At 50.6% G+C, this 24,902-nt stretch overlaps 2 protein-coding genes and 1 non-coding gene across 6 annotated transcripts in view; all 3 read right to left on the bottom strand.

Annotated features, from left to right (window-relative positions):
• Window positions 1-179: 179 nt before the first annotated feature.
• On the bottom strand, window positions 180-5,329 carry RPL13 (ribosomal protein L13). The gene is made up of 6 exons (XM_087738906.1): window positions 5,182-5,329; window positions 4,811-4,926; window positions 4,193-4,334; window positions 2,617-2,790; window positions 1,363-1,419; window positions 180-378 (listed from the first exon to the last, which is right to left on the bottom strand). Exons 2-6 carry the CDS (start codon window positions 4,912-4,914, stop codon window positions 220-222), a joined length of 636 nt encoding a protein of 211 aa, XP_087595032.1. The 5' UTR covers window positions 4,915-4,926; window positions 5,182-5,329; the 3' UTR covers window positions 180-219.
• LOC148051080 (small nucleolar RNA MBII-202) lies at window positions 4,500-4,581 on the bottom strand. Its single transcript, XR_015700826.1, has one exon. It is a non-coding gene; the product is annotated as a small nucleolar RNA MBII-202 (small nucleolar RNA).
• A 1,058-nt stretch (window positions 5,330-6,387) lies between the features above and the next one.
• SPG7 (SPG7 matrix AAA peptidase subunit, paraplegin) overlaps window positions 6,388-24,902 on the bottom strand; it is a 41,198-nt gene continuing 22,683 nt past the window's right edge. For 3 of the 4 annotated variants that reach the window (XM_087738862.1, XM_087738863.1, XM_087738861.1), the window contains exons 8-17: window positions 24,707-24,869; window positions 23,751-23,924; window positions 17,769-17,893; window positions 16,462-16,564; window positions 15,325-15,435; window positions 11,825-11,940; window positions 10,478-10,634; window positions 9,751-9,914; window positions 8,849-8,926; window positions 6,388-7,123 (exon numbers count right to left, since the gene is read on the bottom strand). In XM_087738862.1, the coding sequence (XP_087594988.1) occupies window positions 6,914-7,123; window positions 8,849-8,926; window positions 9,751-9,914; window positions 10,478-10,634; window positions 11,825-11,940; window positions 15,325-15,435; window positions 16,462-16,564; window positions 17,769-17,893; window positions 23,751-23,924; window positions 24,707-24,869 (1,401 nt within the window). In that variant the 3' untranslated portion in view covers window positions 6,388-6,913. Of the gene's footprint in view, window positions 7,124-8,848; window positions 8,927-9,750; window positions 9,915-10,477; window positions 10,635-11,824; window positions 11,941-12,881; window positions 12,973-15,324; window positions 15,436-16,461; window positions 16,565-17,768; window positions 17,894-23,750; window positions 23,925-24,706; window positions 24,870-24,902 lie in introns of those variants that run through there. The other variant, XM_087738864.1, reaches the window with a different exon arrangement.

The following is a 24,902-nucleotide window of genomic DNA, read 5'->3' as shown; positions in this document are numbered from 1 at the left end:
AGCCTCTGATCCCAGCAAATGAGGTTTCCCACGCCTGAAGAGCGACTCCCCCGAACCGCATCCCTCCACGCACGGCGGCCCACGATCTGCACCAGCGCGCACACTGCGGCAGAGCGGGGCGGCTCCGTCCTGCGCGTTTGCCCTAAAAAGACAGCACACTCGTATTTCTGTAATTTTTTTTTTTTTTTTTTTTTTATTGACAGTTCTAGGGAGAACAGTTCATTTCTTCTTCTCCACATCCTGCTCTGCCGCTTCTTTGGCACGTTTCGCACGAATCCCAAAGAGACGGGCGTTGGCCCGGGCCATGCGCAGGCTGGCGAAGGCCTTGAAGTTCTTCTCGTCTTCCGAGATAACGCGGGCCTTCTCCCGTTTGAAAACCTAGTGGGAGAGAGCGCCAGACAGTCAGGCTGCACATCACAGGCTCCCGGAGAACACCGCATTTAAGGCTTAACGCAATTAATCTCGCTACATTTTTACCCCGAGCTGCAGGATGCTGTTAAGAATAGAGCGTTTATGCCATCTACAGGCCCTGCCCTTATCATCGCTCCGCCAGGCTCCTCGTTTCAGCCGGTTCCCAGTTCGCCGGCGCACGTCAGCGCAAGGCCAGAACGTACCAGGGAAAAAAAACAAACCCCACCAAGCGCAACGTGAAATCCGAGTCAGGTTTGTGGCGCACTACCGCCAGCGCCTTTCAGAAGCGGCGAGGGTTTCGAGACAAACGGTGACTACGCAACCTGCCCTCACCCCAACCCTAAAGCGCCCCAGATTTCACAGGGGGACGAGCTCCCTCGAAGGTAAAAGCGGGCAAACGACCCCGGAGCCTGCCTGGAGGACACAGCGCCAAGCACGAGCGCGCGCCGGAGACGCTTCACGGGCGCTTTAACCCGTGGCCTTGTGGGAACGGCGCCATTTGGGGGGTTATCGCGCAGGTTCCGCCGCAGCCTTCTCTGGAGAGCGTGCGTGGCCGTGCTTCTCCCACGCGCCGCTTCGGGCAGAAGCGGAACGCACGTACGACCATTCCCAACCAACACATCCTGCCCTGAACCCCTGGCACTGGTGCCTGGAGCTCTCCTCCGGACCCAGAAACACAGCTCGTGATTTAAGGGCTTCCTCAGCTGATAAAAAGCGTAGCAGAGCTCGAAGTAATTTGCTCTTTGCAGCACGCTCTGCGGCACCCAGGAACTGGACAGAGCTTGGCGAAATACAAGGACAAGCTCGACCTGTTCCTGGTTTTTTTTTTGATCCAGGAGAGGAAGAGTCTGGAGACAGCAACCCTTAACTGTAGGACAGCAAGAGGAGAATCCTCTCCGTGAAGTTTAAGTCTCAATTACGTCACACAGAACGTGATTACGTTACACTTACGTTCTTGATCGGCATAACCGGTCCAGTCAGCTGAGTCGCCATCTTGAGTTCCTCAGCCTGCATAACAAGAGCACAAAAAACATTATTTAAAAAACCGGTGTTTAACTTAAACACGCTGTTAACAACCCCGACTGGAGACTTAACAGCGACTGGTAACGAATTCAGCATTTCAGCCGTGCAGCTACAGGAGTATTTGGCACGGACGTGCCGCATCAACAACCCGCGTTTCGCCTGGCGATCCGTCAGCCCGGACCTGGCTGGAGGAGCGGCGGCCTTTCGGGAGTTCTGCCAGCTGGAAAATCGTTGACATCTTCTGTGCCATTTTTAGTCTGATACCCAGCGTATTCCTCAGCAACTCTTCTAAGGCTAATTCCAGCTTCTTTAAGAGTACAGCATTGCACGAAAGTGACTAAGTTTCATTTTAGGTAGTTGATTTCAAGTAAAAAACCGACTTGAAACAGTATTCCAGATGCAAGTACGTCTTACAGAAGCTCGAGCCCTTTCCTCCCCTGTTCCGAAAGGCAGCCTGAGTACGGGGGGCTCCACAGACTCCCCAGAAGACTGAGGACAGCCTGAGCACACCACCTCCTTTCATGACTCGCACTGCCCCACGGGAAGCATGCATTTACCCCAGGCAGAGCCAAGGACAGACAAGGAAAACCAACTCTGCTCTGGATCTCGGTGAGATGTTAACGAAAAGCATTTTTGTATGTCAACAGCAACGACCTTCTTGACGCTGCCTTACACTGAACCACTCCGCTGAGAAGTACGTCCTCGCCTTCCTCCCCCTTTCCCCATGGCTGCCACCACAGCAGAACAGAACCCCAGGCAGACTTTTCAGCCATTCTGACCATTTAGCTTCGTAAACTAAAATTCAGCCGGTTGGGCAATGATCAAAGCTCCGGCAGAGGCCTCGCGAGGAGTCCAGCCCCAGATCGGCACCCCTTCAGCAGCACGGCAGTCCCTAGGCCCAAAGTCTGCCCAAAGCATTCCTGTAGCCCAGGAGATCCCCGCGGAAGCCGACTCTACCAGGCCCGGCCTCGCGCTGGGCTCGGTCACCCCTACAGACGTGCACGGGCCGCACGCTGCCCCCGAGAGAAGGGCTGCTCCCTCCTGGGGGCTTTATGTTACGGAAAGCGTTGAAGAGCACTGCCTGACTGCACACCACGGCACCGGGACGGACGGACAACCAAACCTCTGAAAACGCTGTCAGATGCAGATGCCGTGAAATATTTCTAGCGGCCAGGTACTTACAGAGCTGTCTCCCTTCTTCGGCATAGCTGGCTTCCTTGGGAAGAGGATAAGCTTGGAGCGGTACTCCTTCAGCCTCTGCACGTTGGCTTGCAGGGACTCGGTAGACTTGTTGCGTCGCCTGGGATCCACAGAGATTCCAATAGTCCGGGCAAACTTCTTGTTAATGCCAGCGAGCTGAAGAGAGAGCGCACAGCGTCAGCATCCGACGGCTCCCGACGCCACCGCGCTGCTGCCGGGAGCCGCTCCGGCCCTCAGCCGGATGAGGCTTTGAGCGCAGCCATCGCAAGCTACGGAGTCAGGAGAAAGGCTCAGCGTCCGACCGAACGGCCCGTCGGCAGCGCAAGGGTCTGGCAAGGGGGAGCGACTGTGCCGCGGGCAAAGGGCGCCCTGGTGTCTGTGTTTTAAGGCTTAAAGCATTACACAGATTTTACAGTAATGTTTGCAGATGGATCTCCTCAGCAGAGCAACGGTCAGCCCCCGAGTAATTACGAGGGGGGCATTTAAACTCTGATACACACGAGACAGAAATTTATGAAGTCAGCACGCGGATGGCTCTGGTTCACCAAATACTGGAGGCTCCATTAAAGAAGTATTTTTTGTAATCATCTTAAACAACAAATAACCTCATTTTCTGTTTAAAGACAAACATCTGCGTACCATTTTGTATTCTGCCATTATCCAAAAATTAAAGAAAAATAAAGTAATGAAGCATTTGGCATCCAGAAGAATAATTTTACTGCTTCAACACACTAATTCCACTATTATAAATGTTTTAATTAGATACTAAACAATGCACAAGAGGCGGCTGGGGATGCTGGCTGCCAGCAAGCACCGACGTCTATTCCTGCACGCTGTATGGAAATACGCGGGTGGGGGGGTTCTGCAGACCACCCCGATCCAGCTTTTAGCAGCTCATCAGCTCAGCACACCTGGGAAGGTCACAGAGCTGGCTTCCCGAAGGAACCGAATGCTTCCCACAGGCTTTAGGTGCTCCTAAACCAACTCGTAGCTGTTGCCTGAGAAACAGCCACAGCTACTCGGCGAGGCTTGGCAGAACAGATCCTTTTCCTGGCACATCTCTTACGTCTGTTAGGGATAAGTTGAGCACGGTTTGAACACGAATGGGTTCGCATTGGCTAAAATTTTTAGGATCAGCAGAAATGTGTCTCACAAAAAAAAAAAAAAAAGGAAAAATTTAATGAAGAAGCTATTAATCTTTCTTTTTCCCCAAAAAATGCTTAAGGAGACTCAAATTAAGGCACTATGAGAATCCAGCTTTAATGGAATTTTGTTTAAGTGACAGTCTGACCAGACAAACAGACGTTTACTTTTCAAAGCAACCTTTCCCTCTGACGTACGCTCCTGCATCCCCACCCCACCGGTACAACGAAAAGGCAAGACCAGTATTTTCTGTGCTCCCATGGAGCCTGCAACACCAGACGCCTCCCTGGCTCAGCCAGCACCCGCAGACACCCACGCCTCCGCCGGCCACTTGGGGGTTGTCTACGTGCAACGGACAACCGAGCTCAGGCTCAGAGTTAGTTTTACAGCGGTGGGATCAGTGCTCCGTACTTACTTTAAGCTCTTCTAGGCTGAAGCCTCTACCAGCACGAACTTTTTTGTGGTATCTGATGGTAGGGCACCTTACTATAGGCCGGATGGGCCCAGCCACGGGACGGGGAGCGATGCGGCGAGCCTTTGCCTGGCGGGCCTTCCTCCTGGAACGTCGAAGGGGAGAGCGATCAGGAACACCGCATTTCTAGAGGACGTGCCACTCCTACGCTGCCAGCTGACCTCCCTTGCCGGGCAGCGTCTGGCGGACGGGGATCTCTCAGAAATAAAACCGCTGGCCTAGCAGCTCAGACAGGCAGATGCCTGCTTCTACGGAACAGCCGCAGTCATCAGATAAACAAGGGTTCAAGGGAATCATCAAGGCGGTACAGCGATTCCGGAGATGTCTCATCACTTGACTGCAGCTGGAACAGCGTGTGCTGGAGCCTGAGCCTGGCCTCGGACCCCCCACCGAAGGGGCACCCCGCTGCGATCCCAGAGCCCTCAACGAGGTCGGGAAAACAGCTTAAAAACAAAGACGCAGAACCCCAGCTTCCTAAGCAGCCCGACGCAAGACGGGAGACAACTTCCCCCAGCTACAGGAGCTAAAGCGGGCGGCAGCAGGCCGGGCCGCGGCACTCACCTGCGGATCTTGCGGGCGGGCTGGTTGAACCATGTGGCTACTCGCCGCTGCCAGTCCTTGTGGAAGTGGGGCTTCAGGATCATGCCATTGCGGCTGGGCGCCATGGCTGCTGGGGCCTGCGGACACGGGCATGGCTAAAGGCGGCCGCCGGGGCAGCGCGGCTGCGGGGCCTTCCCCCGGCGACCCGGCCCGGCCCAGGCCTATGCCCGGGCCGGGGCCCTGTCAGCGCCCCGTCCGGGCCCAGCCCTCCGCGCAGCCCCCGCGCAGGGCTCCGAGCGGCCCCGGGGCGCAGCCCGGCCCGGGGCACAGCCCCCGGTAGGCGGATGGCGGCGGATGGAGCCCCCCCCGCCCGCGGCAGCGCCCCGACTCACCTCCCGCCACGGCAAATGGCCGACCGGAAAAGGAAGCGGAGGGGCGGAGCACGCCGGAAGTGCGACAGCGGCGGCCAATGGGCAGCGCCGCGGGAAGTGGCCAATGAGAGCGGCGGCACCGGAAGCGCCTGGTGGCAGCTTCACCGCGCCCGTAGTAAAGATGGCGCCGGTTTAAAGGGACCGCGCACACGGAGCTGCGAGGTACGGGCAAGGAGGCGAGGGGCGGACGGTGGCCCGTGGCCAGGCCCGGGTCCCGCAGTGGCGTGAGCCCTGGGAGCGACGGCTGCTCCGGGGAAGGCACCGAGGACCCCGCGCCGTCCCACGAGCGTCCCAGCATAGCACCACTGCGTCCGGGGGCTCCGCAGAAGGGAATCCTCCGGTGAAGGGTTTATCGAGGCAGCCCGGAACGCGGCCGTGACTGATTTTTAAATATAAGATGAGAGAATGCTTGAAATGTCACCTGCTGCCAGACAAGTGAATTCAAAGAATGAACTTGTGAAGAAACAAACAGGTTTGGAAGAAAAAAAACTGTAGCATCCCGAATTTAGAAAAACCACTTCTCTCCCTCAAAGCAAGGGGAAGCGCAGGCACGACGGGATGACAACCAGCGATGCCCCAGGGAGGTGGCGGGGACAGGGGAGAGATCCAGAGGAACGAGGCGCTCGGCTCCAGCCCCAAGAGGAGCCCGGGGGCCGGGAGCTGAACGCTGGCAGAGACTGGGGTCCTTCAGGTCACGGACAATCCTCATGGAATAACTCCTTCCTAAAAGATTAACCCAGCCGCAACGATCATTTTAATGCTTTCCCTGATGAACGGCAGACCACCACGTCATCACAGCTTGTTTTGCAAGAGCCGCGAGGCCGGAGCCAGAGGAACTGCCAGCTTTTTACCGAGGCTTCCCAGCGGACACCCCTGTTCCTGCGCGCGTTCCCGAGCGCGCCTCTCCAGCTCCGAGCCAGCAGGGCCGCCGAAAACAGTCTCCCAACAGGAGCCACCCTCTGCAATGTCACGCTGCGGGGTTACGTTGGGTTCTGTACGCAGGTTTTCCCCCAACCTCAGCTTGCGAGACACTTGCTATAAAAACTGAATCTAAGTTATCGGCCAGGGAGAAGAAAAGCCCTTGTCCCGTACAACGCCATGGCTGCACCAAAGCTTTGCACGTGCCAAAACACATCTCCACATCTGGACATATTCCACAGACACAGCAAACATTAGGGACAGTTTATTCTAGTGAGGTCTCTTTTTCAGTTTCTGTTTTCTGTTCGGCAGCAGAGATGATGAAAGGTTACAGCAGAGTCGCGTAAGAACTACAGCCACCTCAGTCTGGCAGGGGTTTGGCTATGCTGGGCGTGCCGGCACTGCAGGGAACGGCCCCACACCCCTGCCGTGTCACGCCCCATAGCGAGAGGCGGCTTACAAGGACTCCACGGGATCTTTCACCCTTAAGAACATGTACACCGCTCCTGCGTACAAGAAATCTTTCTGGCAGATTAGACTTACCCAACTCCTAATCACTACTACCCTGCTGAGAATCAATTTTCAAAATCCTAAGGAGTTCTCCTTCCTGCAGGGAAGAGCTCGTTAAAAGAGCCAATGTAGCCAACCCTTAATTTTTGGGTAACAGCAGCACAGATTCCCTGCTCGGTATCTTTGATTCCAGAGCTGAAAAGGGAAAGGCTCTGTGTCCAAAAGAAGCCTCTAGAGTCCTCCCGTTCCACATCAGGAGCGGGCTTCATACTGGTCTCAGGCGTGGTTCTTCCTCCTCCTCATGGTTTGGTGGCTGCTGGGGCATTTCTTCATCTCTTGTGTCTTGCTTGTCTCTCTCTGCTTGAAGCCAGCTCTGAGGAGCTATCATTTTCTTTGGCCCATAGGGTGGAGGCCCAATCAAAGCTTCAATGTCATCATAATTTATCACTTCTTTCTCCAGGAGGGCATGAGACAGCTAGAAAGAGTAAATAAAGCATAATGAGGCGCAGGGGTTTGAAAACAGCCTCCCTGAACTGATCTGAACTCTCCCTGCCAGCTCAACTCAGACCTCAACATCTGGACGCAGCACGTGCCGCGGCCCAGGAGGAGCAGAGCCCTGGCTCCCCACCACAGACGGGGTGACCCGAAAGCCTGCTGGAGCCAGCACAAAGTTCTCCAGGCTGCCGGCACCTTTCACAAGAGCGTTTTTGGCCAGGAATACGTAGTATGACTGGAGGCAACAAAGCAAGCTCTAGGGAATGATTTGGCGAGTCAGAACTCCAGGAACAATTTGAGAAGTGCCCTTCCTGCCACTGTCACTGCACCTGTGGCCCTGTCTAAGATGCCAAAGTAACAGCAAACGAGACCAGAGCCAGACCCAGAGCCCTCCCCTGTACAAAGAGGGATAACAAAGAGCTGTCTGCTCCTGCAGGCAATGGCTGAAGGTCATCCGAAGTTCCTCTCCAGAAAAGCTGAGTTCTCCGGCCCCTCTGCCAGCAGAAGGACCACACTTGAGCAGCAGGTGGTTGTCCAACATGGAAAGGCTCAATTCTGCTGACAAGATGCGACACACTGGCCTGGCAACCGACACATTTACTCTGTAGATACTTTGGCTTAACTTAAAAGTTTTTCTATGATGAGCCTCTAGCAAACATCTGACTGCTGTTAAATGAAAGCACCAGAACAGAGGCGGCCTGCAGAGAGGAGGCCCCCTGACAAGGCCTTGCCTTCAGAGCACTCCAGGGCACTGTCCCGGGGACAGGGCTGTGACACGGCCAACAGCGGGGCGCCCGAACAAGCCAGCTCTGGTTACCTTACCACGCACAGGGGGCCTGCAGTTGCACAGCTGAAGGGGTTGTTGTTGTTGTTTCAAAAGAAGATTTAAAGAAAAGGATTGTTTTATTTGCAAAACATACAACGCTAAGTTGACTCCTGGTCATTTTGGATGTTACGGATGGGACTTGTGAAGGGAAGATCAAGTAGGTAGGCAGGGTGCTGCAACCCAGGCGTGGCTCAGCCCAGAGCGAGGGGTACCGAGCTCCTGGCAGAGAGGTGGGGACACGCCAGGGTGACTGTCCGGACAGACAGAGGAGGCGGCAAAGCTCTGCCTTGCAACAAGGACTCCTTGGTATATTCGGTATCAAGGAGCTGGCAGGTGAAAACTGTCTGGAGTCACCAGAAAGCATGAACCAGCACCGGTCAGCCAAGGTGACAGGTCCCCTATTCCTTCAACAGAGCCATAAACTGTCCTGTACGTCTACAGGACCTGCAAGGATGAGCTGCTCCTGCCTTTCCAGGCTTCACAAAACCAGTCCCTATCTGCTTTCCAGGAAATTACGCTGCCCAGAGGCTAGCAGAGGAGTGCAGGTGGGGGACACAAATTCTAGCTTTGATCACTTCCGCAGAGCACTCCTACTCCTCTACCCTGCAAATACCAGCTGGTGGCAGGAGGCAGACTGCTCGCTGCTGGAAAAGGCACACGTTCCTCACTGTGCCTGCTCCTCATCCGGGGGACGTGCAGTGAACAGTCACTTGTTCACAACACACGCCCCAGCGCTGCCACTACAGACTTTCTACAGCCACAGAGACACTGCAACGGCCGAGCTACGGAGCACAGAAAAGTAGCAAGGCAAAAACCACCAGTTAAAAAACCCCAACAAACCAAAACTAACATCAAAAATCTCACACAATTTCAACTTACTGTTTGCAGCTTGTCCCGGTTCTCCAGTAAGAGTTTTTCTGTGCGCCTGTAAGCCTGAGCCACCAGGACTTTTGCTTCCTAGAAGACAGGAACAAGAAGAGAGATTCGGAGCGCAGTTGGCAACAAACACGACACGTGGATAAACAAGGAGAGCACCGAGGGATGGAATCCGCAAACTGAGCCAGGCAGAAAGTGGTTCCCATCAACAGAAAATACAGATGAATCCTTTGAAAAAGAGCCAGAGGAGTACTCCTGATAAGGAACAGTGAATGCCTGCACGAGCACAACTCTTCAGTAGCGTCCCAGCTGATGGGAAATGCAGTCTAATTAAGCAGGCTGTCCAGTAGCAAAAGATGCAGCTCAGAACAAATTCCACGGAAGCACAACCATAGTGCTTCCGAATCAGAGTTTTTCTGTTTCTAGCTATTTGACTTTTCAACTAAGGCAATGTTTTTCGCAGCAATGGAGCCAAATTTCCTGTCAAAAGAGGCTAACACTTTTCAGTCTGAACCATTGTTTTGGTTAGATAGCCTCTCTGATCTAGGAAGTGGAGACATTTGAACAACCCCCCAGTCTCTCCAGATTATTCCTTCTTCCCTGCAAAGCATTTCTCCCTCTCTCCAAACGTCACATTTGACTCTCCTCTCTCCCAGAAGCTCACCAGCGTCTTGTCCACATTGGAACCAAGACCGCAGCTTTCACGGTCAGTTTTATGCACCGCAGGATATTTCACAGCCATAGTAAGCCATAGAATAATACTAAGTGTTCAGTTATTGAAAGTTATTACTTAACGGCTAACAGAAAAATGCAAATTGTTTGGGTGCGAGTTACTTGCATTTTTTTTTTACTGAACTGCAGGTAGTAAAGAACAAATGGGAACGCGTAACCAAGGGTGGCCTTACGTGGTCCATCATTTGCTGAAGTCCCTGGCTGAAAGGGCGCCGACCAATTCCAGCTGCGGTCTCCAGGTCCGGGAAGGAGAGCTGCCCAATGCTGGGCACCATCCCGTACTGCTTCACCATGGAGTAGGCTATCTTGGTCACCTTCTTCAGGTCATCCTGGGCTCCTGGGCAGGAGAGAGAGAGACGCAATGCTTACCAGCTCTGAGCTGAGTGCAAGAGGAGCACATCCTGCACAGACACACATTCCACCAGTCGAGAGGAGACCAGAGGACCCACAGGAGCCCACGGAGGTGAACACTCTGCCTGCTGATGGACCTTTAACATGTCCTGCAGGACCCACGCACAATGGTGAGCGAATCTACTGGTAGCTAGCTCACGTGGAATGCTTACCCGCCACTGCCCACTGTTATCCCACTTGGATATAACTAGTTGGAAACACGGCACAGAAAGGTTTAGGCCCTCCTGTGAGCTGAGAGTCTCACTGGGTAGTTGCACCTGTGGCCTTAGGCTTGGGGACAAGTCTAAGACAACACAGAGGCAACCAACAACGAGAGACCTCCATGCTTGCAAACGCAAGCCTGAGATCAAAACACGCAATTGGACGTTTCCCCTTCCCAGGGCGGGAAACCTCCATCTCGTGCTCAGATCACCCCTGGACAGAGCAAGCGCAGAAGTTCAGGCTCCCTTAGCACAAGCTCCGCGCCTGTGCCAGGGCCGGGCTCCTCACCTGTAGTGACTTTGTTAAAAGTGATGGCCTCAGACACTCTGCCCCCCAGCGCCATACACATCCTCTCCAGCAGCTGCTCCTTGGTGAAGAGGTACTGCTCTCTTGGAAGGATCTGAGCGAATCCCAGCGCTGCGTTTGTTCGAGGGGCTATGGAAACCTGCAACACAGAGCAGCTCCCTCAGTTCAGAGAACAAGAGAGCTCCCAACTACAGCAGCAGAGGAAAACAGGAAGAGGCTTGCATTCCCAGTGAAATTTGTCGAAAGCTATGGGGCAGGCTGACCCACAGAGACACGGCCAAGGACTGCAGTATGTCACCACTCCTGCGCTAAAGGCTCTGCCTTCACAGCTACACTTTCTGGCACTTTCTGCTCAAGAAACAAAAAGGAAATTGTCCTTAACAGCAAGCCAGTGAAATCCTGAGATTTAGGAGTTGCTTTGGAGGGTATAAACCAAAGAGAGTTCACTTTACTGTGTTCCAGAATCACTGAGAATACCTGGAGAAAGATAGGATGCCTTCAGAAAAATAAGAGCCATTTCCCCCACCCATTAAATTATCAACAGTTCAGCTTATACAACAGGTCATTCAGAGTGAATTTGCTGCTGGTGGCAAGCCAAGAAGCTGTCGCTCTTGTCATCTGCGCTCCCCGCCTCCCCCCAGTGTCAAGGCTTCTGGAGGAGGAGATGTGCATGGGAGAGAACACATCCTGGGGTGCCAAAGAGAGGCCTTTCCCTCCAGACAAGGGCTTCAGGCAGACAAACTCCCAAGCACGCCGATCTGAAAAACACATCTCTCCGTCAGCATCAGAGCAGTTCCTGCAACGGTAGCTTCGCTGGCTGCAACATGCCGGCAAGCCGCGGCAAGGAAGGAGATCGCATACGCACACGTGCACGCACGGGGCAGCACTCTGTGCCGGGAGGAAGCGCACGAACTGAGCAGCAGCATCAGGAGACTCAGTTGCTCCAAACAGCTTTACAGTTGGCTTTTCACGGCAAGGCTTCTCCTATAGCTGGTTAATCAGCTTTGCACCATCACTATCATCAACGGAGCCTAATAATGCATTTCTCCACAGCATATTTTAGAGACGTGATTTAGTGGTGGACTTGGCAGCGCTGGGTTAACGGTTGGACTTGATGATCTTAAAGGTCCTTTCCAACCTAAATGATTCTATGATTCTAGATTTGCCATTTATTTTGCTGCAGTGTTCACAGCTCCAAGCTCACGGAGGACAGGGTAACGCAGCAGAATTCACCACAAGTACCACGAAACAATCAATAGGGGACCCCCAAAGGACTCTCTTCCCACCCAGCGACGGGCTTCATTACGCAAGAGCTGGTAGCGGAGTTACCTTCATCACAGCCTCGGTGTGCTCCAGCAGCCAGCCAACCAACGCATGACCCGATTCGTGAAACGCCACAACCTTCCTCTCTTCTGGTGACAAGATCTGGCTTCTTTTGGCAGTGCCTATAGGAACACAGACAAGGACTCAATAAGATAGCCGGCAATAGGTGCAACCAGCAGGGCGTAATCTTGTACAGCGAAGTGCACAAGCTAGCACAGGCCGTGGCTGAACAGCCAGCAAGCTTCATGTTGCACTCCATCTACAGGAGAGGCAGTAAAAAGCCCTTCCATTACACGCAGTGGAAGGTGCTCTCTGTCCCCGCAGTAGAAAGCAATCCATGCTTGGATTGCCTAAAAACCACTGGCAGAAACTTTTCCCCCCTCTTCTCCTTACAACAGACTCAATCATTAGACAAATAATTTAACATTTGATTAGATCACAGCTCTAGAATGCAAAGCTCTGTTCTGTTCCTGGCTCTGCCAAAGGCATGTTACACTCTTATCTCTGCCCAGGGACAGATCTCACAAGTCAGTCTGCCATTTGGAAAAAAAAAACAAACAACCCAACAACCCAAAACAGAGACTAGCTGGAATATCATACTGATTTTGCTGTACGGTCCTTCAATCCCTTAGGCAGAACATGGGAGAAGCAAGATGTTGCATTATATATAAGAGAGGTCCCAGCTGAGATTCTTGTGCATTAAGAGTGTTCAAATCAGCAAAAGACCAAGAGTATATACAAAAATTTTTCTCCAGACCCTGGAAATGTCTCTGATTACACATGGCGTGCTCCGTATGAGCTTATTCCCAGGCTCCTGAGAACTAGCAAATTAAGCCATAACTCTCACTTAATACTTCCTCCAAAAAGGTGATTTTTGAAAGTGTCTATTTTCCAACCCAGTAGTCCGTAACACAGAGTAAGTCCAATTAGGATTTAAAAAAAAAAAAAAATGCTGAATGGAAGTAAAACTTCTAGCACATAGAAAATATGTTAACTACAGGATACGCTGCATATCAAGCACTCATTATAGCTCGGCACGTTGAACGCAAAAAGGTACCAGTACTTTAAAGCCGATGTCTCCATACAGTGCCAGGAGCAGCAGGGGGTAGAGCAGGCAGAGTCGAGAGCAGTATTACACCAAGCTTGCTTGATGTCTTGGAAAACAACATTCTATTAACATTAATTTTTAAACAAAGTCAAGAGCTTTATTAAACAAGGAAACAGCAAAATTAGTGTGGCAGATCTTGTAAAATTACTGCTCAGGGACCCTGGAAACCACTGTGCCCTGCAAGGCATGATGGTGATGGAACAGCAGATTAATTGCAACAGCCTTGATTTTCATCAGTCAGCCAGTCCCTTACCCTGCCTTCAGCAGTGTGTGCGCACGTACTTGTATGTCTCTTTCCGTAGCAAGATGTATATACATACTCTCTCTCTCTCCACACACACACTTAAAAAATTCTGGAAGTATTCCTCTGTCAGCCCACCAAGGCGGGAGGGACTGTACTCTTCACAATAGCACACAGTATGCCTACAAAGATTATTTCTTTTCCTACATAAAGTAATCTCCAGGCAGGAAAGTTCTCTGAAGGCCTGTACTTATCACATTTATGAAACAACCCAGGAAACAACTCTGGTGCATCTTTCTGGCCTTGGTGTACACAAACCCCACCAAGAAAGCAGGCTCCACTACATCTTCTAAAGGCAACCTCTAAATGTCTCTGTGTGCTCAGCAGGCTTCCTCCCTTGCTCCCAGGAGACCCGACTTATTGACTGCTTTCTGTTCCCAAACTAAAAACACAATGGGGACTACCACAGAGAGAAGTTCGTACTCCTCCCTTACAGCAACACAAAGCTTTAAGGCTGACAGGGCCTCTGGACTTGCAAAGTTCTCTTTTGATTTCACACCACTCTTATTAAAACCAGAAGCTTATAATGGAAAGCACAGTAATATCTTCTTTCTTTCAAGAAAAGCTTTTACAGCAACTGAAATGCCCTCTGGATTGTGACACCCAGAAGCGTTGCTATGACATGGCAAGGGTACATTTAATATACGGGCCTGAAGGGTGGTTTGGGGCCTTTTAGACTTAGTCTATAAAAAATAGCCAGGTCCTGCTAATGTGAAAGAATCCGATTAAGCAACAAAAAGACTTTACGGCCTCCTACACGCCACAGAGCCTTAGTGAAGCAAGTCAGCTTGTCAGCAGTGAATCTGCTGAAGGCCATGCCCTGCAATGCCCCGCCACATTAATCCCAGATATCCCTTCTGCTACGCATCCCCTGCGGCCTTACTTGCTTTTTGCCTTATCTTCCAAGTCTGGGGAACTAAGGCGAGGGTGGAATTCAGAAAGAAAAGCCAAGTGAATCCCTGCAAGTTTGGTGCTTTCTCTCCTGCAGAGGGGAAAGTAAAGCACACGTCTGCTCTGGCTGAGGAGGACTTCTGTGTTACGACCAGAGTCGTCTCGCTGTCCCCTCCTGGCAGCCGCTGAGTACAGTCTGGGCTTTGTGCAAGTGTGGCCACAGTTACCCAAAGCACTCCACGGGTTTTGGTTTTAAGAGGCAGGTGAAACTGTCAGGAATTTTCTCAAAAAAAAAAAATGTTCTCTTAAATGAGGACTTGTTTAGGCATTTTCTGATAAAGCAGACACTCAGGACTAGATTCCAGGATCAAGGAAATAACTGACCCAGTACAAACATCCTGTTCCACACGCTCTACTAAGAAAAGCACAGCGTGCCATTCCATTTGCCCAGGCTCACCCCCCGGTAACGACGCTGCAGCCGGGAAGCAGTTAAGCGTCCGATTATGAAAACCAAGGCTTGCCTACAGGGCAGTTCAGACCGAAACCCACCAGATTCAAATCCCTCAGGTGAAGTCAAGAGTTCTGGGAACTCTTTTTCCCCTGCATACAATATGCCGCTACAGGGTAATCTCCAGAGATTCCCTGTCGCTTGTGTGATTGCCAGCAGAGGAAAGGCCGACAGGATGTTCTCAGAGGGAGAACAGTACTCTAGTGTCTTTCAGTTTATTCTGAAGATTCATCAAAGCCTGGGCTTTGAGGCCAAAAAGAAAAATCTCTAATTTCTTGCTGTTGAGGATGTGTAGCCTGTTTGCTATTCATGTTTATGTAGCAGGTGTCCAGAGCAGCAAGAAAAACCCAGAGATACTTCCACTCTTTTTTTTTTTTTAAAAAACAAAAAAAACCCCCACCTTTTTCAACTAAAAAAGCCATACAGATTTTAATTCCCCTCTCTACTGTTTTGCTACTGGTCTTCTTCCCTGAGCTACTGGTTCAGGCTGCCTGCAGATTTGGGAAGATAGATCCCTCTGAGGTCTTGTTCAGAGAGCTTTTTGTGACTATGGCATCTACGATCCTCAGGACAGCTCTACAGGACAGAGCACAGCTAGGACCCATCTATCTTCCTCAAATGTAACCCACTCGCTTGAGCCTTCTCTCAAGAAGCGCGATACAGACTAGTAAGACAACAGAAATGGCTAGGTCACTTACCTGCAATGACTCTCTCCACAGCATACTCGAAGTTGAAAGTATCGATGGATTTGTGACCTTCTCTAGCGGCATGAAGAGCAGCTTCATTACATATATTCGCTATGTCAGCTCCTGTAGACAAGAGTTTACAAGAATTACATTGGATTTGTGATGTGACAGATTTCAGAAGAGGCAAGAACAAATCTGGAAGAGGACCTAAGGAAGTCAAGTAGCCTGCACTTTTTTGTTCCTTGGGAACAGAGAGCAAACCTAGTCCACGGCGTTTATGTTGGATTTGAACAATACAGCTGCCTTGGCAATGAACGCTGCGTTGCCACACAGAGGACAGAGTTCAGCAATCAATTAACAGGCTAAAGCCAAGGCTGGCTCTCGGCAACAGGGGAGCGGCGTGGGCAGTCTGGGTTGGCACGGGCTGCCGCACTGTTCGTACAGCGACCGCACAACCTCTGTGTGGAAGAGAAAGAACATCTGTTCTGAGTTTGTGTGGGTGGGTGATGGTGGCGGGGGGCTGCTGAAAGAAGTCACGAAGAGGCAGTGCGCTGGGGCCTGTTAGAGGGGAAACCCAGAAAGGATATTCCAGGAACTCCACATCAACAGGAACTCTGGAGCCCCTTGCTCAGCACTGTTTCAAACTCCCAGGGACCTACCCTGGAAACAGGCTCAATGCAGGAGCCAGGCAGAGTTGTCCAATTTCTACTCTGACCGACAAAGTAATTGCTATTCATTCCTCCTATCGCTTTCCCGGTAACATATATCAACTTAAGAGTCTTTCCCCTGAAGTGCAACATCTCATCCTCAACAACAGCTTGGACAGGAGTATGAGCAGTGGTTCCTCCCCTTAGGAATTAGGAACTCAGGCATTATAAAAGTCTGTTTTCCCTACCCCCCACACCCTGCTAGTCCCAGAAGTTTCAGAAGATTGAAAATAGCCGTGAACAATTGCTCATCACAGCTCCATTCACCAGGGAGCTGGTTAGGCTCCCACTATTTCCATAGAGATGGAGAAGGCTTGAAGAAAAAGGCCCTTTAGACCAAAATACTCTGTTAAAACTAAGCAGCCAAGAAGCCCCCAGGTTGAACTGCAGAAGTAGCATAGAAGCAGGCAGAGCAGCCCCCCAAGGACACAGCATGTCATACCGCTGAAGCCCGGAGTCAGTTCAGCAAGGTGCTGGGAGTAGAAGCTGGCATCTTGGATCAGTTTGAGACCCTTCAGGTGCTGCTCAAAGATCTCTCTTCTCTCCTGTAAAGAGCACAGAACACCTCAGCCCAGCAAGCCTTCACAACACGGCAGCTTCGATGCGTGGTAAGGAGCAGGGAAGGAGCAGACCGCTGGCAGCGGGGACGGTGACATTGCCACCAGAGGGCAGGGCTGTCCTTACAGCATTTTAGTGCTACAGGAGCCCTGATAAACACCCAGCTCTCAAATTCAGAACAGATGTATGGAGGCTTACCATGAGTCACTGCTTTCTCTCTCAGGGCCACTCTCCCCTCCTAACTTTCACTCCGATCTGTCTTAACTTTTCTCTTACCATAGAAGCACTCGGAGCTCCGACTGCCTCTACCTGCTCCCTCACACACCGCAAACAAAAACCCCATCTCCTAGCTGCTTAGCCTGCGACCCCTTCCCAGCCGAAGGTGGGGGTGAGATGACGGCTGGCCCGTAGCCAAGGAGTGACTCATTCAGCTGGTCCAGGAGATCCTGAGTAAAACAATGGCCTCAGTTGCCAGGGTTTTTCCCCTTCCTCCTTCAGGGCAGCTGCAGAGTTCATGCTTCCGGTGCCAGATTGTATCAGGCATTTAAGGTATTTTAACTGAAAACTCGGAGGACGCCAGTAAAGCACAGATGGGAGAAGAAGAGCCTGTGCTGGCAGAGCAGACAGATCTTTACTGCAGCTGAGCCTATTCCCAAAACTCTGCTACAAATGTCAACACGACGGGCATGGAAGACTCCTAGTAAATGGATTTAAAAAGCATTCAGAAGGAGAAAGTCACTTAAGAGGCTGCCTAAAGGAAAATGAGGAGCCTTACAAGGACAGTGAGGACAATAAACCTAAAGAACAAATGGTGCTCAAGGCACATGACAACTTAAGCTCTTACAGAAGCCAACTTGCCAATTAGGTGGTTCCCAATTTCCTGGAGAGAAGACACAGACATAGTTCTGCATCTGCATGGCAAAGAGAACCTCACAGAAGAATTCATTGCCAAAGCTCATACCAGAGCACACACACTTGAAAACCCAGTTGTCATTTCAGAGAAACAAGCACCCGCATTAGCATGTCAAATCCTTCATTTAGAGCGCGTAAATAAGAATAAAGGCAAACAGAAGCTTACCATCTCTGTCTTCTCCAAGCTCAGCCTTTGCCAGGCCAGCGAATCACCAGCAAGGACTAGGACACCTTAGTCATTAGCCTCACGGTAAAGACAGGGCAGTAGGTGGAATATACCTGGAGTGTTGGAAGATCAATGAAGATGTGCCTGTCAAGCCTCCCGGGTCTCATCAAGGCGTTATCCAAGACATCAGCACGGTTGGTGGAAGCCAGCACTATGACATGATCTGTGGTCCCCATTCCTGTAGAAAAACAAGCAAAAACAAAGGTGAAGGTTTTCACCATCACAGGTGCTGCACTGCAAGCATACAAAGGGACGGGGCAGGGCAGGATGCAGAGAACGGCTTACACGGCTTTAGCATGAAGCCAGAGGGTGCTGACAGCACCCTTGGGGGCAGCTGAGGCTGAGAAAGTGTCCTCTTCAGCTAGGAGCACAAGGCAGAAGGAACCTCCCAAGTCACCCAGGCCAGTCCCCAGTCATCACAGATACTCTGAAATTCCCTTTTCATTTACTTAATAACCTTTGGCTTGAAACTCTCTTTTTCCCTTCCTTTTGACACATTTGGAAATTGCTCCAACTAGAACCAAGAACAGAATCTCTCTATTCTGATGAGTTAGGAGATGCCTTCTCACCCCCAGGCTTAAGTCAATTCCTTCTCCTTTAGCTCCAGGTTGTAAAAACAATGTTTGCTAGCTGAAACAGCCTTTCCCTCCCAATATTTCTGTGAAAAGCCCTTTCAGCTTTCATTTACTTTTCACCTTCAGTCACAGCTAGGCCACCAGGATCACCAGGGAAGGGACAGGCTTTCTTCTGACCAGCTCAGGTTAATGCAGAAAGAGAGGACGTAGCCTTGCCACCCAGCAAGGGGCATGTTACAGCATGATTTGATCTTTTGTCTTCTCGCTCATCTTTTATCACTCAGAAGGCACCCGGGCATACTGCAGACCAGTGCAAAGACCAACCCTGCAGAACTTACACCACAGACATGTAGGCAGACACAAAATGCAACCAAACAGCTTCGCAGTGATGATTACCATGCACTAGCTCAAGCCACAGTCAGAGCAGGTTTTGTCTCCAGGTCTTAAAGATGAAGGGAGCATCAGGCTTTACAGGCTTTGCGAGAGCAGGCTGCAGTATGGAGGCATCAAAGGCAGACAGGGCTTCCCGGGGAAGCCAGAGCAGCAGCAGCTGGAGGAGGGCAGAAAGGGGCAGGCGGTTGGGCTGCTTGGGTGGGGAAGCCAGAGATCACGTTGAATCACTGAACCACACTGCTTATTTATTACATTCCACCAGGTGCCCGCAGGCCCCTGGGTATGAGTCACCTGCTTACAGCAGATTCAACAGCCCTGGCACACAGCAGCCTTCCCAGGGAAAGGACGCGTTAGTCCCCCGTGCTTCCTTCGCTGCCAAGTCACACGCTGCAGAGAGGCAGCTTTGTGCACGTAAGCCGGGCGAGTTTCAGCTCTCTCCAGCTCCACCAGAAGAGCTGCCAAATGTGTCAGCGTACAAGAGCTCAGCAGAGAGATTAAGGTTACAGGTAAGTCACAGGACCGGCTCTGTCGGCTTGTGCTGTAGCGAACCTCAGTTCTTCCTCCCTGCAGCACACTGTCTAAATAAGCTCCTGGAGAGGATGAAGCCGGCCATTCTTCAGGCACGTATTACACCACACTTCAGAGTGTGATAAATAAGCAGAGAGACTGGCAGGCACTTGGGGGATAGCAGGCTTCATTCACACGGCAGGATTAGATGGTACAGTACATTATCTGCTTTGCAGCTGGGAAGACTCTCTTAAAATAGGTCTGACTATTAGAACAAATATAAAAAACCAGAACCGCTGAGAGCATCCTCCTCACATCAGCTTCTGCTCCACTTGCTCTCAAGCCTGTATCCCGGCGGTGCGAAACACTGCTCCAAGAAATCCACAACTGCAGCCTCCGATTCACATTACTGTTCCCAACGCAACATCACCTGGCACGTCACAGGCTTTGGCTTCCACAGGCAAAGATCAGCCAAAGGAGCAGTCTACAAAAGCAACTCCTCAGCCACATCAACAAATGAAAAACAGCTCTGAAAATGTAGCCGAAAGAGAGCCTTCATATCTACAATGTTTACAAATGAAGCCACTTCAAAAAGGGAAGGACAACAAGGGCCCACTTGAACTGGCAAGTGCTGTGCCCCCCACTGACACCGAGCACGTTACTTTGATGGGCATCTCATCTGCATTATTACGCTGTGTAATTCTCCAGCCATTTGTTCAAAAGCCTTTCAGACATCATCTGTGAGCCGTATCATTAAAACGGGGTCACCTTTGCGAGGGAAGCCTCGGGGTCAGAAACTTGCATACAGCACAGATCAGGGGAGAGGTCTTGTCTGAGGATTTCACGTGAAGAGCTGCTATCAAAAGACATCCTGCATTTTCATTCACAAAACACCGATCAGCCCAGGACCGTCAAGCTCCTCTCCAATGCATTCAGAACAGAGGAGATATTTGGGTCACATTTCTCTTCCGCTTGTTTGCGGTTTGTGAGGGAAGATTCACTATTCAAACCAGGCACCTGTTTTGACAAAGACTGGAGTACATGTGTCACTCTGGTTTTAAAAACAGCTTTTGTACGCACAGGCTCCCTCCAGTCCCTCCCCTTCTCCCACCAGACTCCCGGTGCTTCCAGAACATGAGGAAAGCTGTCAGAGTGAAGGAAAGCAAGGTCACTTGTAGGAAGAGCACTACAATTCCTCTCCAACATGTGTACCAGAATTACTCAGTATCAAACTGCACATTCATCCCATACAGCTTAGCATAATGGCTTTTTTTCTTGGGGTCCTCATCCTTCCTCCAGCCTGCAGAGCAGGTTCCATACAGTTCTGACCCTCCTTTTCTTCCTCTACCTTACCTCTGAGTAATCTCATTCGAACACACAAATTCAACAATCACCGCGGATGACTCACAGATCTACTTTTGTGCACGATTTTTTTTTCACATTAATAGCTAACTTGGTTCTATGGTGTTGCCTTGCAGAACTTTAACCATCAATTTTAGCTGAAGACAGCTAAAACAGAGCTCTCAACCTTCCGTTTCAAGGCTTCCTCATTACAAACACACACCACTCCTCCGCTTGTGCTTGGGCAGAACTGTTAACCTCCTAAAAAACCTTATTCACTGTCATTCCGAGAACTCTTTTGCCATGATGCACGTAGCACTTCAGTGTTTGTTTAGGTAACATGCTCAGTTAGATAATATTTCAGTAACATGTGCCAAGATCACCGCTTACGAGTACAAGCCAACAGAAAGTCCATGTTTCTTGTACTCGCCTGACAGTCCGTGCCAGCTGTCTCCCATCGGACACTGTGAACTCCCTGGGCTATTTTTTTTAGTGGGTGTTTGATAAAGCACTTAGCAAAATGAGGGGCTTAGTACATGATCTGTATGAGACACGAATAAATAATGAGACAATATAACTTTAAAAATAAACTAGGCAGCACACAGCAAGCAAGGGACTACTGAAGTACATCTTGAGGGTAATGTTCACCTTCTAAACTCAATTTCCAATAGAGTTGTACCCTAATTTCTGAATAGAGACTCGCCAAGAATACACTCCAGAAACCATGCCTAATTTCTACAGACTAGAAGAAACCAGACATTTTCATTTTTGGTACACAGATGTGGATTGTACTGACTACATATTCCTGAACAGACGGATGGGCCTCCATTTAATTCAGTGTTAACCTGTTGCCAGCTCACCCTACAACTGTCAGGAGAAAAGAAAACAACCAAGCCAGAACTGCTGTTCTGTGTTACTACTGTCCTTTTCTGTCGAGATCATCTACTATACAGATACAGCTGTAAACAGCTATGGTCATCCAAGTACATGTACGTGCTTGGCCAAGGTGCCTCAGTTAGTGCCTGTGCAAAGTCCCAGGGAACTGCACACATGTATTTAAGGTGATTTCTGGTATTTACGTAGCATTATGTGTTTCAAGGGTGTTCCTCTAATAACCAGATTTCTGTCTGTCTGGTTATTTAGGACCTACTCAAAGCTCATTCCTCTCCTTCAGAAACTTTATGGCACCCCTGCTGAAGCAGAGAGGTCTCCGTACAGCAGGACCACTCTACCTTGTCTGTACCGTGCTGTGCTCCTGCTTACAGTTTCTCCTCCTTCTGCAGCAAGGGCAGAGATCCAGAATCATAGATCATCTTGCGTGCCGTATGAAGGAACATCTGCCCTTCGCTGAAAGCATTTTTACAAGTCCCAGCTTCTCCCCTTGAAAAGGGAGGGTGGACTCCAGAGCAGTCTCCAGAAGGCAGCCTTGCTGCTGAACTGCAGGACGTGCTCTACTTTAGCAGGGCTGCATCAACATTTCACTGCAAACATTCAGTAAAAAAACCAAGCAGTTTTAACCCCCAAGGGCTGGAGAAAGGGGGATGCTTTTAGTGCAGGACGGCTTTTAATTTTTCATATGAAGAGTGTGACGAGACAACGAGTGTCACAGTTACAGTCAAGGGAAAAGGCGGCTCTGTCCCACGAAACAGCAGACTGATACAAACCCTCCCTGACGGGCAGGTAGTTAGTTATTCCTTACCCTCCTCTGCAATAATAAGATTTAGCAACAGAAACATTGCAAGTTGGGTCAGCGCTGCAGGCTCTGACAGAGTTATGACTAACAATAGCCAAAGGATCTTTCTTTTTGGCACCTGTGTGAAAGTATCTGAAAAAAGGGCCGACTCCAGATGCAGGACAGCCAGAAACCATCCAGAAGCGTGGCATCAAACCAGGGCTTGTTTGCAAAGCTTCTCTCTCTCAGTTAAGATAGGGATCCCGTAGCCAGGCAGACAACGTGAGAATAAGTCAAAGGATGGGAGAATTGATACATTATATTGCTTATGTCCCTCTGGGACAACTCAACTTTAAACTTCAACAGGCGTTAAACCTGTCTTAGACGGAATACAGCAAGTGTTCAACAACACTTAACAGCCAGCTGGACCTAAATGTTACCCTCTACAGACAGCAGTGCCCTTGCTGCCAATTTGTTTTCTTTTGGTTCCCTAGTACTGCAAATAATTCTTCTCCAATTGCCAGTGGGAAAACATACTCCCAAACTGAAGCCATTTACTACAGTAAGAGTCTTTGGGGGTGCTGCCCTCTGCCAGCCATGATCTCCAATGCACATTTTCTGTTGATTTTATTAGCAGGTGGATGCTCACGTGGCCGTTGGTGCAAATTCACTCTGGATGTGACACTACGCTCCCTTCTGACTCAGGATCTTCAGTACAGTCACAAAATCCGTTGGCTCCAGGGTTTTAGAATTTACTAGATTCAGCCCCAAACCCTTAAAAGCCTATATAAATGTCTAGATTTCAAGAGGGTTATCTCCACAACCTAGTCACAGCACATACTCAGAGATCTGTCCTAAGCCAAACGACTTCCTTAGGCACCAGCAGCTCTGGTGTAGTCCTGTCTAACTCTCCAGGGACATGAGGACAGACACGCTACACTCCCTTCAGAAACAGGGACTAACGTGGGTTCAGACCAGTGCTTGAGGAGATTCGTAAGGGTTCTGCAGGAAAGCCTGGGTCACCATGAAGCACGTACGGGGCACACAACTTCCACAAACCCTGTGCTGAACAGCAGCCGCTGCTTTTCCTCTGTACTCAGTGCAGCAGCTGGTGAAGGGGAGAAAGAACAGAGAAAGGACCCACTTCAAGTGAGCGATACGATGACCTCTGAAACCAGAGCAAGGCCAGCCAAGGCCACGCTGGTGTCCACATAGGAAAAAACCATCCTGACTTCCAGGGCCACAGCCCCTTCGCTACACAGCGGCCCGAAACACAGTCATCACTTGTCATACCGACGGTCTTTTAGCAAGGACGCGACCAAGCTGTAGTTCTGGGCTTAGTCCTGAACAGGCTGCGAAGTGCAAGCTAGCCGTGTCCCAGGGAAGAGGAGAAGGAGACTTGTTTCAATGCAATTGTAACTCCTTCAGCAAGAAGAGAAGGCTGAAGAGGCATGGCAAGTTCAAGCAGGAAAAAGATGTACAGGCCAACAGCTTGGATCTCGAGGTGATAAGGGCCCAGCTGCCGAGAGGCAGAGGGAAATACTGACCGTCCATTTCTACCAGCAGCTGGTTTAAGGTCTGCTCCTCCTCAGCATTGGCAAAACCAGATATATTGGTTGAGCGCTTCTTGCCCACAGCATCAATTTCGTCGATGTACACGATGCAGGGTGCACGAGCCTGGGCTTCTCTGAAGAGGCTCCGAACTCTGGCAGCTCCAAGACCTATAGGGGAAGGGAAGAAGAAATAAGCCTCGTAGCTAAAATTGTTAGCAAAACTGGAGAGCAGCATTACTGGCCCCCAACGAGACACTTGACAGTGGACAAACTCTCAGTATATGACAGTCCCTCTCTCAAACTCCCAGCACAAAGAAATAGCCACAGAACTCATATGTTTAGCCCTTAGGCACAGCTCCTGCTGGAGTGTGCTGGCTTTTAACCGAGCTCCCAAAACTGCAGGGACTCCTACAGCTGCTGTAAGAAGAGCTCTGCTCCCAGCTCCTAACATGAACTCCTGATCCTTCCACAGGTCAGAAGCAGAAATATTCAGCATTTTCCTGCACACTGACTCATGTCGGGTCTCAAGAGATCTAGGAGGAAGAAAAGGAGAAAGCTGGAAATCCCAAGGCACAAAGAGGCCATACTTTCCCCATCAGCAGGGAGCAGGAGAAAATCCATCAGCATTCCCACACGAGGAAGGAAGCCTCAGTCAGTGGCTTTAATAATAGGTGCAGGGAAGTCAGAGATAACTCCCTCAGGTGAAGAACCATGGCTGCACACTGTCCGAAAGAAACAACTAGCAATTCAGAGGGCATGCATTTTACGTACTACATAATTAAGTACTCTCTGTCGCTGAAAACCTGTTATATTTTCAGTAGAACTATCCAACTTATCCTCCTCATGCAAAGATAGGCTAAAACTCTGTCCTTTGCAAAAGGCCCAGCCAGCACCCTCCAACTCCACAACAGACCAAGTAACCTCCACACCCTTCCTCCGGAGAAGCTCACCTCCTATCACCTCCACGAACTCAGAGCCCGCCATGGCCAAAAACGGCACCTGTGCTTCTGTAGCCACGGCCTTCGCCAGCAACGTCTTCCCACAGCCTGGCGGTCCAAGTAACAAGGCACCCTTGGGCACTTTAGCCCCAAGCTGAAGGTAGCGATCAGGACTCTGCAAGAACAACACAACTGTCGGGCCCACGGC

The sequence above is a fragment of the Nipponia nippon genome, unplaced genomic scaffold, assembly GCF_047370975.1.
Source record: "Nipponia nippon isolate SJK-2023a ecotype South Korea unplaced genomic scaffold, ASM4737097v1 scaffold_7, whole genome shotgun sequence".
NCBI lineage: Eukaryota > Metazoa > Chordata > Aves > Pelecaniformes > Threskiornithidae > Nipponia > Nipponia nippon.
Note: the sequence above shows the minus strand (reverse complement) of the source record. Positions and strands in the feature narration are given on the sequence as shown.

Bases quoted from the DNA above. Each gene is read 5' to 3' on its own strand.
- RPL13 (XM_087738906.1), bottom strand. From the start codon at position 4,914: ATGGCGCCCAGCCGCAATGGCATGATCCTGAAGCCCCACTTCCACAAG. The intron at 4,335-4,810 runs GTGAGTGCCGCG...TCGACGTTCCAG, and splicing joins CCCGCCCGCAAGATCCGCAG to GAGGAAGGCCCGCCAGGCAA. The intron at 379-1,362 runs GTAAGTGTAACG...CTCTCCCACTAG, and splicing joins CGGTTATGCCGATCAAGAAC to GTTTTCAAACGGGAGAAGGC.